The 15210-nt window shown below is 36.0% G+C and overlaps 1 protein-coding gene across 3 annotated transcripts in view; it reads right to left on the bottom strand.

The window, feature by feature from the left end:
• Nucleotides 1–15210, bottom strand: part of MED13 (mediator complex subunit 13) — a 246604-nt gene that overhangs the window by 65963 nt on the left and 165431 nt on the right. For all 3 annotated transcript variants that reach the window (XM_079905383.1, XM_079905384.1, XM_079905382.1), the window contains 2 exons: nucleotides 2266–2411; nucleotides 1214–1411 (listed from right to left, as the gene is read on the bottom strand). In XM_079905383.1, coding sequence (XP_079761509.1) covers nucleotides 1214–1411; nucleotides 2266–2411 — 344 coding nt within the window. The remainder of the gene's footprint in view (nucleotides 1–1213; nucleotides 1412–2265; nucleotides 2412–15210) is intronic.

The following is a 15210-nucleotide window of genomic DNA, read 5'->3' as shown; positions in this document are numbered from 1 at the left end:
TGCTTTTGGATTTTCTAACCATGAATGTGTATTTCTTTTTTAAAAAAAGATCTTTATTTGCAAATTTGACCAAGTTTATTTCAAAACTTTAACAAAGGTAACTGGCACTAGAAATACGGACCATCTTCTGTTTTCTTCTTTATATGCCTCTATTTAAAAAGCCAAATATATGTTTGTGTTTTGTTTTTGTTTTTGACACAACTACTCTGGTAATAAATTTACTGAAATTGAATACTGATATTTCTTTTATTAAAAAAAATAAGGTAATCTCATATATAACATTTACCATATGAATCCATTAAATACAGTGTTGCAAATTCTAATCTGCTCAACCAATTATCTGTTCACCCATACATTCCCCACACCTCCCATGTCTCTCTAAGGTGGAGTATACATCTTCACCTCATTGTTAAGCTGGGCTGTGCAACTTGCTCTGGAATGTAAGCGCATGTGATAGATGCCACAACCCAATAGGAACTTCAGATGTATTTGCAGGATCGATGCAGCCTCTCCTACTTTATGTCCTCTGCCTTGTCTCTGGCATGTCTCAAATATAGTTTACCTTGTTAACCTAGGTCCCTAAGTAAGAAGATAAATATAATAAAGCCAACCTAAATAGCGCTGACCTGGACAAAGCAAATCAAAGCCACAAGTCCTTTTGGTATACATTTTCTGTCTTTTATCAGAGGCAACAGCCTTACCAAATGTTAAAATACTGCAACACACACGCTGTCAACTTTCCAACCTCCAAATATTATTCATTCATAATTATTTTCTTCCCACCTTTAGCATTTTTCCCTCTAGGTGGAATATATTTCCCTGCCCTAATGACTTTGGTTTGGCCATATGACTAGTTTTACCTAATGGAGTGTGAACAGATGCAACATACATCATATCCCTAGCAGAAGCTTTAAATACACTTATATGGTTAGGCTCAGTCCCTATTGAATAATAGGGACTCTGTTCTTGTAAGAATAGTATGTCCCAGATACTGGGGTACTCCTTGAACCTACGCTGAAGGATGAGAAGACACAAGGAGCCAAACCACAACCAAACTGCAGCCCTTATGTACTGTAAGCAGGAAATAAGGAAGAAATAAATGTTTGCTGTTAAAAGCCACTAAGGTATCAGAGTTATTATTATTCAGCAAAATCTAACTAATACATATAGTCACATATTTCCCCCCTTAGGATTAAATACTCGGAATCCCTACCAACAAGAACTTCTACTGCAGCTAAAGAATCATCTTCCCAATCCATATCTTCCTGTTTTTCTTCAGACATCTCCTTCAAACAAGATGAGACAGGATAGAACTGTTTCCATTCACCAATCAATTTTTTTGTAGCTGAATCGGACATCTTGAATGCCTGTCCTGTGAGAGTGCCATTTAGTCCAAATGGGCTTAAGATAACTAGAAACCCAAAACAGATATCAAGTAAGTACCTAAAGATGATTATACCAAATAAGATGACACTGAACAGTACAGCAAGTAATTATGCAATTCAAAAAAAGGAAGAAAAAGAAATCCATAATGATCAATTCCAGAAAATATCAATTTATTGTACTTCATTATTTTGAAGATAAAGTACAACACTGAGTTTATTATAAAAAACTTAAAATTTTGTCTACCCAAAAATCTCAGATGGACAGAATTCCTACATAAACTGGAATACTTGTATATCCTTCAACTTCTCTTGACTTTCCCCTAAGGAAAAGCAATTTGAGGAAAAATAATGTGTGTGTGTGCGTGCGTGTGTGTGTGTGTGTGTGTAAATAAATCTAAGTACTTATTATATGCTGCCATGTAAATTTTTAAAGAGCAAATACTAGGCTTAGAATTAAAACAAGAACATACTGCCAGTTCTTAAAAACAAATCATCAATCTTATAAAATATTTCCTCTAGAGTTCAACCACTTTCACAGTAAGAATTATATCAAAAGTTCTGTGTACCTATGTTAAAAATGACTTATGTGACCTGAAACACAAGATAACTCTGAAAATATAAACATGTACACCACCTAGAGGCTATTTAAAGAAACACTTTAAATTACGCTAACATTCATGTACAAGAAATTTTTTAAATATTTGTATTAAAAAACTTATTTCATTGACTTAATACTCACATGGGAAAGAAGTAAACTACATCAGAATCATCATTAGGCTAAAGATCGGGGAAATCTCATTAATCGCTACCAATTTCAGTAAGGATTTTTTCTTGAAACAACAATAAAAGATCAAATAACTAAGCCAATAAAATAATCTACCTTGAAATGGGCTATTAGACTGTTGAGCAAGGGTGATATGTTCTTCACTAAGAAGATATACAGGTTGATGTTGGTTAATTTCCACACTGGTACAAACATTGCTGTCTCCATGCAAGAAAAAGGTGAAAGAGCAGGACAAGTGTTCACTAATAAAGAAGAAAAAGTTGTATTTTAGTAATGATTTATAGCCAAAAAAAAGTCGTTGCTTTTCTTTTTTACGAAGTTATACCACAAAAATGTACATTCTCTTTAACCCAGAAATTCCATCTCATCATCTAAAGGGAAAAAAAAACCCAAAAACCACAGATATGAGCAAAGATTTAGCTATAAGAAATGTTCTTCACAGTACTGCTTATAATAGAAAGAGCTGCAAAGAAAGGAACCAGTTAAACAAGTTAGGTACACCCACACCTACAATTATGATATAGCCACCAAAATAAATAAAGGTGGGGGAGTGGGTTTAATGGAAAAGGCAGGCTTATAGTCTCAATTTTTTTTAAAGAAAAAAAGGTTACTTTGGTGAAAAAAAATCTAGGTGTACAATAGAATTAAAGATGACCTAATTTTTTTGTTTGTTTTCCCCTCTATATAAAAACATTAACTACAGATATATTTTCTCATTTTTGTATTTCTGAAATTGGGCTGAATTCAATTAACCAAGCATTTAATGTACTGCGCCCCCCAACCCCAATGAATAGTTTTTTTAAAGCAACGATGGTCTTACAACTGAAGGCATCCTAGAATCAAAGTTATATGCAAGGGCTTCCCTGGTGGCGCAGTGGTTGAGAGTTCGCCTGCCGATGCAGGGGACATGGGTTTGTGCCCCGGTCCGGGAAGATCCCACATGCCGCAGAGTGGCTGGGCCCATGAGCCATGGCAGCTGAGCCTGCACGTCTGGAGCCTGTGCTCCACAACGGGAGAGGCCACAACAGTGAGAGGCCCATGTACCGCAAAAAAAAAAATAATAATATAACTAATAAAACAAATCTTTCATGGTAAAGAGTCAGGAGACACTGTCTAAAGTTCATCAATCAAGGCCTAGAGGTATAAGCATCTCTGGAATTATGGCAGTAACCACCAGAAGAAGTAAACAAAAAATTAAAAAACAAAAATAAAAAACAAACAAAACCTGGTTACTTCCAGGGAACAGGACTAGAGTAACTAAGCAAGGATCTTTGCTTTTTCTAAATTTATGATACCATTCTGTACTACCTGAATCATTTTACTCTTAAATTTTAAAAATTTATGAATTCTATACATTAATTAGTGATTACTGTATTCTTCCCCATCCCAGTAGCTGTTGTTGCTTTAAAAAAAAAAACTTATTTTCAGAATAATTTTGAATTTATAGAACAGTTACAAAGATAGTATAGAAAGTTCCCATATACCCTTCACCCGGTTTCCCCTAACATCTTACATAATCATGCTACATTTGTCAAACAAGTAATTAACATTGGCACATTACTACTATTAACTAACGCCAGTCTTTTATTTCTTCACAAGATTTTTCCACTTATGCCCTTTTTATGTTCCAGAGTCCAATCCAAGATACCACACTGCATTTAGCCAATTTTTTTGTTCCTGCCTTATTGAGATATAATTGATGATTATAGGAAATAAAATTATTTACATTATTTAATAAATAAATTAAGCTTGTTTCTTCTGATTAAAAAACTAAGTCTATTTGAATAACTACGGTTGAGTTATTACAGAAACTACAGACATTTGCTTTGATATAAGAGTACAGTTGACCCTTGAACAACACAGGGGGGTTAGGGGTGCCAACCCTCCCCATGCAATGGAATATCCCCATATAACCTAGTCCATCCTCCATATGCAAGGTTCTGAATCCACAGATTTGACCAACCATGGATCATGCAGTACTATACAGTATTTACTACTGAAAAAAATCTGCATATAAGTGAACCCGTGCTGTTCAAGGGTCGACATATAAATCTAAAATAATCACCAAATCAAGATTAGAGACATGTTAACGAATATACTTAGAAAACCATCCATCCAAAGACAGACCATTGCTAATGCTCATTTAAAATAAACTCAATTTTATTACTGCTTTTCAGCAGTGGCAAGGAACCTATACTACAAAATAGACAAAAGAAAAAAAAAAGTAACCAAACGCAAACCTAACTCTAAATGCTTAAAACAAAACATACATGTCACCCTCCCCACCCACACACATTCAAAACAACTCTGCATTAAACTTAGTATTATATTCAGATATACTAAACCACCAAGTGAAGGCAAGTGTTATTCCTTTATTCAAAAGTATAAAATGCTTTATTCAAAAAGTATTTTATAGCAAAGCACACAACACTATGCTAAGCACATTTAATTACAGTTATGGTAAGTGCTGTAACAAAAATCAGGTACAGGATACTAAGATACGGTCTTAACAAGACCTAGATAATGAAAATAAACTTTTAATTCCTAAGGGAAAAAGAATCACACTTGGGTAACATCATAAAAGTTATCTTATTTCTTATGGTGCCTTACATCAGCCTACCCCCCAATACCTATTACTTCGCCAATCTCATTTCTTACTAGTCTTCCTCTAATACTTACCCTTCTCCCTCAACTGACCTCTCTGCTGCTCCTTAAACACATCAGGCCTTTTTACCTACTGTTACTCCATCTGGAACACTCTAAATAGCTATATTCACCTTCATCAGATTTTTGTTTAAAGACTTTCTAGGTGAGGTGCTCACTGATCACCCTACTTTAAATTGTCCCTCAATTCCTCTTCTGGGATTTGTTTTGGCTTAAAAAAATAATCACAATCTAACATATTATACAGTTTGTTTATTTCTTATAGTCACCAAGATTGCAAGTGCTATTGGAGGAGGAATCTGTTTCCTTTGTTCAATGTTGTATCCCCAGCATCTAGAATAGGTCCTTGGCACACAGTACTAAATACTGTAAAGTCCACATCTGAACCACCTATTATTTCTACCCAAACATATTCCTTTTCTTATCAAGTCTATATCTGTATATAGTTGTACAAGCCAGAAATATAAATCATCCCAAATTTTTCACTTTCCTGAAACTCCCTACGTTCAGCTAATTTATCACCAATTGCTAGTGATTCTACTTCTTAAATAATTTATTATTTTTTGGTTTTTGCCTCCTTAAGGTCTGAGTAGCTGTTAAAATCTCTAATTTATCTTTCTTTACACCACTGCCAGATATCTAAAAATTAATTCTAATCATGTAACTGGGAGGCTCAAAATCAACAGCTCCCCAATGCCTTCAGGACTAAGTCAAAAAACCCCTAAAACCTTAGCACAGCCCTTTAGACCCTTCACAATCTGACCCTTGCCAAACTCTCTAGACAGATACTTAATCCACCAAGAACTACCCCTCTGTTTACCACAAATTTCTCTCCATTTCTTAATCATTCCTTAAGACTCCTTTAAGCATGACTTCTGTGCTCCCATAATATTCTATGCTTATAATAATATTTATCATAGAATTACTATTATTTACTAGTTTAACTCCCTGCCAGGTTGTAAATTCCTTGATAAAAGGAATCATAACTTTAGTATCTGTGGAAGATAGAGTTATTGGTCCCAGTTCTTCAACCCTCTCTCATTTTTTTAATCACTGTAGAAAAACAGAACATAACATGTACCACCTTAACCAATTTTAAGTGTACCAGTCAGTAGTGTTAAGTATATGCATACTGTTGTAAAACAGATCTTCAAAACTTTATCATCTTGCAAATCTGAAACTACACTCATTAAACAACAATTCCCCTTTCTACTCCCCCCGCACCAGCCCCTTAAAAGCACCATTCTACTTTCTGCTTCTATGAACTTGACTACTTTAGATACCTCGCATAAGTAGGATCATACAGTATGTCTTTTTGTGACTGGCTTATTTCACTTGGCATAATGTCCTCAAGGTTCATCCATGGTGTAGTACGTAACAGGATTTCTTTCCTTTTAAGGATGAATAATAATTCATTTTATGCATATAACACATTTTGCTTAGCCATCATCCATCAATGGATATTTGGGTTGGTTCTACCTCTTGGCTATTAGGAATAATGCTGCTATGAACATGGGTGTGCAAGTATCTCTTCAAAATCCTGCTTTAGATTCTTTTGGATACACATTCAGAAGTAGGATTGCTTCTTTTGGTTACACACTCAGAAGTAGTAGTAGGATCATATGGTAGTTTCGTTTTCAATTTTTGGAGGAACCTCCACATCATTTTCCATAGTGACTGCACCATTTTACAATCCCACTAACTGTGCACATGGGTTCCAATTTCTCTGCCCTCACTAACATTTGTTATTCTTTATTTTCGCCATAGTAGCCATCCTAACATATGTGAGGTGGTATCTCACTGTGGTTTGGATTTATATTTCTCTGATTAGTGATGCTGAACATCTTTCATATGCTTATTGGCCATTTGTATATGTCATGCTTTGAAGAAATGTCTACTTAAGTCTTTTGCCCATTTTTAGATTGGGTTATTTGATATTTTGTGGAGTTGTAGGAGTTCTTTATAATGCTGGATATTAACACCTTATCAGATACATGACTTGCAAATATTCTCTCCCATTCCATAAACTGCCTTTTCCCTGTTGATTATGTCCTTTGACGCACAAAGGTATTTAGGCTTGATATAGTCCCACTTGTCTATTTTTGCTTCTGCTGCCTATGTTTTTGGTGTCATAACCACAAAATCATTGCCAAATCCAGTGACATGAAGCTTTTCCACTATGTTTTTTCCTAGCAGTTTTATAGCTATAGGTCTTACGTTTTTAATCCATTTTAAGTTATTTTTTGTATATAAGGGTCCAACTTCTTTCTTTTACATGTGGATACCCTGTTTTCCCAATACCATTTGTTGAAGAGAATATCCTTTCCCCATTGAGTGGTCCTGGCACCCTTGTCAAAGATTATTTGAATACGTACACAAGAATTTACTTCTGAACTTTCTATTCTCTTCCACTGGTTTACATGTCTGTCTTTATGACAGTACCACACTGTTTTGATTACTGTAGCTTCGTCATGTTTTGTTCATCCCTCCCTTTATCCAGACTTTGTAGTCCCTCTTATTAGAAGTGAAATATACTTCCCCAACCTTTGACTTAGGTTCACTTTGTGACTTGCTTTGGCCAAGCAGAAGCTTGAAATATGCTTATGAAATTTAGCTTGCCCTCTGGTGCTTCTTTAATTGCCATAAGAACATGCCTTGACTGGCTCACTGGTCTAAATAGGATGAGAATCATACAGAATACACTTCTACCCACACTATGGTTTATAGTGTGACTAGATTGGCTAACCCCTGGCTAACCTGTAGGTACATTAGTGAGAATACATAACTGTGGTTTTAAACCCCTATGTTTTGGGGTAGTTTGTTACACAGCAATAGCTGATACAGAAACTGGCACCAAAGGTGAGGGACTACCATGACAAAAACCTAAATATGTGGCATTAGTTTTGCAATCAGAGGACTGGTAGCAAGGAATATAAAACACTGAAAAACAGTGAGGAAAATGGTAACCCATGTTACGTAATGGATAAATACTTCAGAAAACTGTTGCCTGAAATAATCTGGAACGCAGAAAACATGCCTAAATGAACTTACAGAATTGGGGGAACACATCAAGTGAAAATGTAGTTTGACTGTTACCAGTTACACTTGACAAACTACTAAAAGAAAGAGAAGAACTCAGAAAACAACTTGCTGGTTTGCAACCATAATTTAAGGAAATATAAACAGCCCAAAAACTGTAGGGCTGGAAAAAAAAAAGTTTCTCAACAAAGCGATGGTGTGGCCTATGTTGTAACACAGCTCAAGAAAAACACTAAATCAAGAGTGTGACTCTCGTACCTTTTGTTAATACCAAACATTACTCTTGATACCAGTTGAAACATTAGAATTTTTAAAAATTACTCATAAGTCTCATACATTTATTTTCCCCAAAGAATGCACCTAAAGTAAACAAACATATATGCAACTAATCTCATTACTAAATGTGGGAATGCCTATGAAGCGATATTTGTGCTTTTCTTTCGAGTGTCTTCTGATAGAATTCTTCTGTAACTGTTAAGGTTGAGTTACAGAATGTATAAATACATAACAATTTCTAGATAGTATTTTTATCTTAGCAAACACTAGTGTTTAACTTTTGAGAGGGAAATGCCCATTATGTGTATTGACATAAAACAGGCAGAAATCAATTTTCAAAGCATCTCTCTCTAAACAGCAAAAAGGATATGAGAATTTAAAAGACAACACGCTAGGGCTTCCCTGGTGGCGCAGTGGTTGAGGGTCCGCGGGTTCGTGCCCTGGTCTGGGAGGATCCCACATGCCGCGGAGCGGCTGGGCCCATGAGCCATGGCCACTGGGCCTGCGCGTCCAGAGCCTGTGCTCTGCAGTGGGAGAGGTCACAGCAGTGGGAGGCCCGCATACCGCAAAACAAAAACAAAAACACAACACTCTAAAAAAGTTAAGAAAATTTCATATTAAACTGGTTAGAACGAATATATATTTTTTAACATTACAAGCTTTTTACATATTTTTCAGGTAACATTAAAAGACAAATTTCTTGGTAGGAGCAAAATTTAAGAGTATAAAGGGAAATTACTAAAAATACTTTATGTCAAGGAAAACATTTATTAAGGAAATGACTCAAGCAATAATAATCGAAACACAGAGAAATTGTAATTTGATTAGTTTTAGGGATCAAGTAAGTATGCTCTATATACAAATGATTATGACTGCTGTGTGCTTACTCAGTAACTCAACAGCAAATTCCCAAATCTAAATTGCAAATACTTCCAAGAACATCTGTAAGTTTATGCAACAACCTAAAACAGTCTCATGTTCTTTATCCTTAAAGACAAAGAGGCTAGGAGACCTGAACTTTATATCCTCATACTTAATTAGTGAACTAGAGTTCTTAAAAATACAGCTTTCGGGACTTCCCTGGGGGTCCAGTGGTTAAGACTTTGCCTTCCAGTGCAGGGGGTGTGGGTTTGATCCCTGGTCAGGGAGCTAAGATCCCACATGCCTCATGGCCAAAAAACCAAAACATAAAAAAAAATATATTATAACAAATTCGATAAAGACTTTAAAAATGGTCCACATCTGACTTCCCTGGTGGCGCAGTGGTTAAGAATTCGCCTGCCAATGGAGGGGACACGTGTTCGAGCCCTGGCCCAGGAAGATCCCACATGCTGCAGAGCAACTAAGCCCGTGTGCCACACAACTACTGAGCCTGCGCTCTAGAGCCCGCAAGCCACGACTGCTGAGCCCGCGTGCCACAACTACTGCAGCCCGCATGCCTAGAGACTGTGCTCCACAATAAAGAGAAGCCACCGCAACAAGAAGTCTGCACACCACGACAAAAAGTAGCCCCCGCTTGCCGCAACTAGAGAAAGCCCGCACACAGCAACGAAGACCCAAAGCAGACAAACAAATAAATAAATTTATTTTTTTTAAAAAAAAGGTCCACATCAAAAAAAAGTCTAAAAAAAAAATACAGCTTTCAACTGTTTCATTTCATACATAAAACACTAAAAGAGAATCATCTCTCTGCTCCCACTATTTATCTGCACTGCCCTACTTAACAGCAAGCTCTCACTTTCAGTTACCTATTTTAAAAAAAACATCACCTCCTATACTGCTAGCATATGTTTCCAATACAGTCTGATCTAGTTATAAAATGGTTGAAAATAAGCCAAGTTTGTGCATGATATAGGAGGAAAAAACTAAACATTCTAAATATGGGATAAAATTTCTGAAATTCTTACAGAGGTATACCTTGCTTTATTGTACTTCACAGATAATTGAGTGCTTTACAAACTGAAGGTGTATGATAACCCTGCATCGAGCAAGTCTGTCAGCACCATTTTTTCAAGCATATGTTCACTTCATATTTCTGTGTCACATTTTGGTAATTCTCACATTTCCAACTTTTTCATTATTATACTCGTTATGGTGATCTGTGATAAGTGATCTCTGATGTTACTATTGCAAAAAAATTACGACTTGCTGCAAGTTCAGATGATGGTTAGTATTTTCTAAATAAAGTATTTTTAATTAAGCTATATACACTGTTTTTTTAGACATAATGCTACTGCACACTTAATAGACTACGGTTAGTGTAAACGTAACTTTTAAATGCACTGGAAACCAAATAAATTCTTGTGACTCGATTTATTATATGTGCTGTACTGTGGTAGTCTGGAAAAGAACCTGCAATATCTCCAAAGTATGTCTATATTAAAGGTAATCTAGTCAGAAAATATTATAGGCCAAAGCAAATGTTAGATAATACTGCCATACTAAATTCACAATGTCTTGTCTTTCAAGGAGAGAGATCATTTTATAACATCACCTAATTTTTGGTACTTAGCACTTAGAAAAGTGGAGTTAAAACAAATATGTGCAACTACAATGAGACTCCAAGGTACCGTTAGGCTACTATAAAGTATTGTATACAGTAAAACTGCTCTCCAGGAGCTTTTACTATAATAACCAAAACAAAAAGGCATGAGTGAGGCAGAATTTTACAGATGAAACCTCAACAGATAATCTTCTATTGTAGAAAAATGTTCCTTAAGTACTGAAATTAAACAAAAGATTCTTTATTCTAAGACAGAAAATGAAAATATGCTAATAAAGTTAGCTGTTCTAATAATATAACAGTTATCTATACTGCTTTAGGAGGTACTATATCTAATCTATTTTTAGTACTTCTGTTAGGTAGTTACAGAAAGATGACATCCCATTTTGCTAGTAGGGAATTCAAGGCACAATGAAGTTAAGTGACTTGTCTTAAAATCATAAACCTAGTTATAGGGAATGTTGACTTAAAATTCTAGTCATCCTAACAACCAATTAAAAATGGATAAAAGACTTGAAGAGACATTTCTCCAAAGATACATAAATAGCCACCGAACATGTGAAAAGATGCTCAACATCATTAATCATTTAGAAAATGCAAATCAAAACGACAATGAGATAACCCCTTCACACCCCTAAGGATGGCTACTACTTTTTTAAAAAGAAAGGAAGTGTTGGTGAGGATGTGGAGAAATTGGAATCCTCCTGCACTGCTCGTAGGAATATAAAACGGTACAGCCAATGTGGAAAAGACTTCAGCGATTCCTCAAAAAATAAATAAAGATAGAACTACTGTATGATCTCGCAATTCCACTTCTATGTATATTCCCAAAAGAACTGAAAGCAAATATTTGTACACTATCTACAGCAGTGTTATTCACAATAGACAAAAAGTGGAAACAACCCAAATGTCAGATGCCAGGTGAATGGATAAACAAGATGTGGTATAAAAATACAACGGAAAATTATTCAGCCTTAAAAAGAAATGAAAATGCATGCTGCAACCTAGATGAGAACCTTGAGGACATTATGCTAAGTGAAATAAGCCAGACACAAAAAGACAAATACTATATGATTCCACTTGTGTAAGGTACTTAGAACAGTCAAATTCATAGAGACAGAAAGCAAAATGGTGGTTACCAGGGGCTGGGAGGGGGAGAAAACAGGGAGTTATCATTTAATGGGCAGATTCTCAGTTTAGGATGATGAAAAAGTTCAGTTATCATTTAATGGGCAGATCTTCAGTTTAGGATGATGAAAAAGTTCTGGAGATAGATAATGTGATGGCTGCACGACAATGTGAATATACTTAATGCCACGGAACCATACACTTGAAAAATGGCTAAAATGGTAAATTTTGTTATGTATATTTTACCACAATGAAAAAAAAAAGAATCCTATTCTATCATTGGATTGATAAAATTTATGTAATTGGTCCTGTATTTCTATTTATGTTGTGTTATCTAATAGCAACACGTTATGGTGATACTTTAAAAATTATGCACAACTCTTTCACAATCATCCATTTTAACATTATTTGAAATAATTAACATCCCCCCCAAAAAAAATCCTAGTCATCCTAATTCCTAGATCTTTATTCCATCAATTCAATAGTTTTCAAACCTGTCTTTCATTAGAATCACACAGAGATCTTTTAAAAATTCCAAAGCCCAGACCACACTCCCAGGTTAATACACAGGTTATTTTTTTAATCTCTCAAGGTGATTCCACATCCGGACAAGTTTGGGGACCACTGCATTAATCTGTATTTCTGTAGCCCTCAGAGTAATTTTTTTTTAAAGTTCTTTTTTTTTTAATATATATATATTTATTTATTTTTGGCTGCATTGGGTCTTCGTTGCTGCATGCGGGGCTTTCTCTAGTTGCAGTGAGTGGGGGCTACTCTTTGTTGTAGTGCACTGGCTTCTCACTGTGGTGGCTTCTCTTGCTGTGGAGCACAGGCTCTAGTCACATGGGCTTCACTCGTTGCAGCATGAAGGCTCAGTAGTTATGGCTCGCGGGCTCTAGAGCACAGGCTCAGTAGTTGTGACGCACGGGCTTAGGGGCTCTGCGGCATGTGGGATTTTCCCGGACCAGGGATGAAACCCGTGTCCCCTGAATTGGCAGGCAGATTCTCAACCACTGCACCATGAGGGAAGCCCCCTCAGTCACTTTTTAAATTTCTTGAATTTATAAGTGTAATTTCAATATCAGGTATCCTTGCCATATCTCAATGAACAAAAGATCTATATTAAAATCCAGAATAAAACACCTTATCTGTGATTTTGTACATACTTCTGCTCACTCAGTGAACACAATACTTACATCATACAGTAAAGAATACTTAGAAAGCAATGACATATTATTCTGGTTTACAACTTCAAGTGTTCAGGAAATACCGTATCTCCCTAATATTTTAAATTTTTAAGTCTTCTGTTTTACTATTTCCAATAACTTTAAAAAGATGTAGGTACAGGAGATATAGTGGTCCACAGGGTCCACAATCTGTCTCATATTTTTCATGCCCTATAATCCAGCTCCAATACCTGCAAGAAATATGACCTTGGACAAGTTCCTTAACCTCCCTATGCTTCAGATTTATCAACTGTAAAACTGGAGTAATAGGTCTGATTTGAGAATTGATTTAATACATATTAAGCCCTGATTTCAAACACTGCTTGGCCAGTTATGCTCATTCCCTTCTCCCCTTCAGAAAAAAAATTTCTCTATTATGGTTCATATCTAAAACCAACAGTTGAAAAAGACAGATTTGTATGAATCGCTAAGAATCATAGTAAGAAATGATAGTAAGAAAAGCTTAATGGGGAGGAAAAAAAGTCTTTCTTAGCACTTCATTTTTTTTCTCATTAATGTTTCTGGAAAGCATGAGAATGTGGAAAACTGACCATGCAAATCCTAATGACTCAAGCATCACAGAGAAATTTCATGGGTCATAAGTACTATTATATATCATCACTTAAGACTTCAGAAATAGGATGCATAATAATCCTGATGACAGACATTAATAATAGACTAGCACAGACAGGCTAAAAGGAGGAAAAACAAGACAGTAACTATGCCCAACTTGGCAAACGGTGGATACCTTGACATAAGATGGAAGTTTCCCCTACCTTTGAGATGCTAGAGTACAATCACAATTTAGCATACAATTCCAAGAGGGTTCATAAGCCAGACAGAAGAGATCTTTTACCAATAAGCACTACCAAGCCCGATTGGGCTTCAAGCCCTAGAACTGCGCTGTTAATGCAAACCAATATACAAATGACTATTCAGCACTTGTAAATGTGACCAGACAACGCCGAGGTGTACTCTAAGTACAGAATGCATATTAGATTTCAAAGACTTAGTTAAAAAAGAAAAGAAAAAAAAGAAAATACCTCGCTCATATCATCTTTATATGTAATTACATGCTGAAATAGATATACTAGATTAAATATATTTAAATTACTTTCACTTTTTTAAAAACTTTCTTTAATGTGCCTACTACCAGATTTAAAAACACATATGCGGGCTTCCCTGGTGGCGCAGTGGTTGAGAGTCCGCCTGCCGATGCAGGGGACATGGGTTCATTACCTGGTCTGGGAAGATCCCATATGCCGCAGAGCGGCTAGGCCCGTGAGCCATGGCTTCTGAGCCTGCGTGTCTGGAGCTTGTGCTCCGCAACGGGAGAGGCCACAGCAGTGAGAGGCCCGCGTACCGCAAAAAAAAAAAAAAAACAAAACCACATATGCGACTCACATTATATTTCGACTCACATTATACTTCTATTAGACAGTGCTACCTTAGAAGACAAGAAGAAAGGAACTGAGTCCTTAGAAAACATAACAGTGACAGCTCTTAGCTTCCCTAGAAGTTCAGGTTTTCAGAGGTATTGAGGAACCCAACCAAAGGACATCCTAAAGCTATATAAAATGGCTACTAATATGCCACCTTAAATCTTGTGGTGCTTATATTTAATGAAAATGGAGATAAAGAGACTGTGTAAAAGCCACAGGTGTGGCAGAAGATAAACATAGCTTTATGGTAAAATTTAAAGTATAGTCTTTCATTTACTGCCAAAAATAAAACAAAAAAACCTTGACTGACTTCTTTAGTGATGCTCCTAAGGTATTATTTTAATTATAAGTGTAAAGGCTCTGGTGGAAGCAATACCATCCAAAAGAACTTTCTGCAATGATAGAAATATTCTCTACCTACACTACCTAATACAATAGCCAGCAGTCATAAGAGCATTTGAAATGTGGTCTGCACAACTGAGGAACTGAATTTTTATTTTTTCAATTAATTGAAATTTAAATAGCTACAACTGGCTGGTGGTTACTATAATAACAACAGAGTTCTAAATAAAAATGGCCAGGTTCCTGACCAATCACCATACTAAAGCCTGCAACTTCAGAGCTATTCACATACACAGGACTTCCAGTCAGCATTTTAGTGCCCAAAAGTCTTAAGAGTAGAAAAGGAGGTAATTCAGACATTCAGGAGCTCAAAAATATTACTTCTTATGTACTTCAGGAAACTACAGGTAGATGGGCACTA

This window comes from Stenella coeruleoalba, assembly GCF_951394435.1.
Source record: "Stenella coeruleoalba genome assembly, chromosome: 19".
Classification (NCBI taxonomy): domain Eukaryota; kingdom Metazoa; phylum Chordata; class Mammalia; order Artiodactyla; family Delphinidae; genus Stenella; species Stenella coeruleoalba.
The sequence above is the reverse complement of the archived record's forward strand: the minus strand, read 5'-3'. Positions and strand labels throughout refer to the sequence as shown.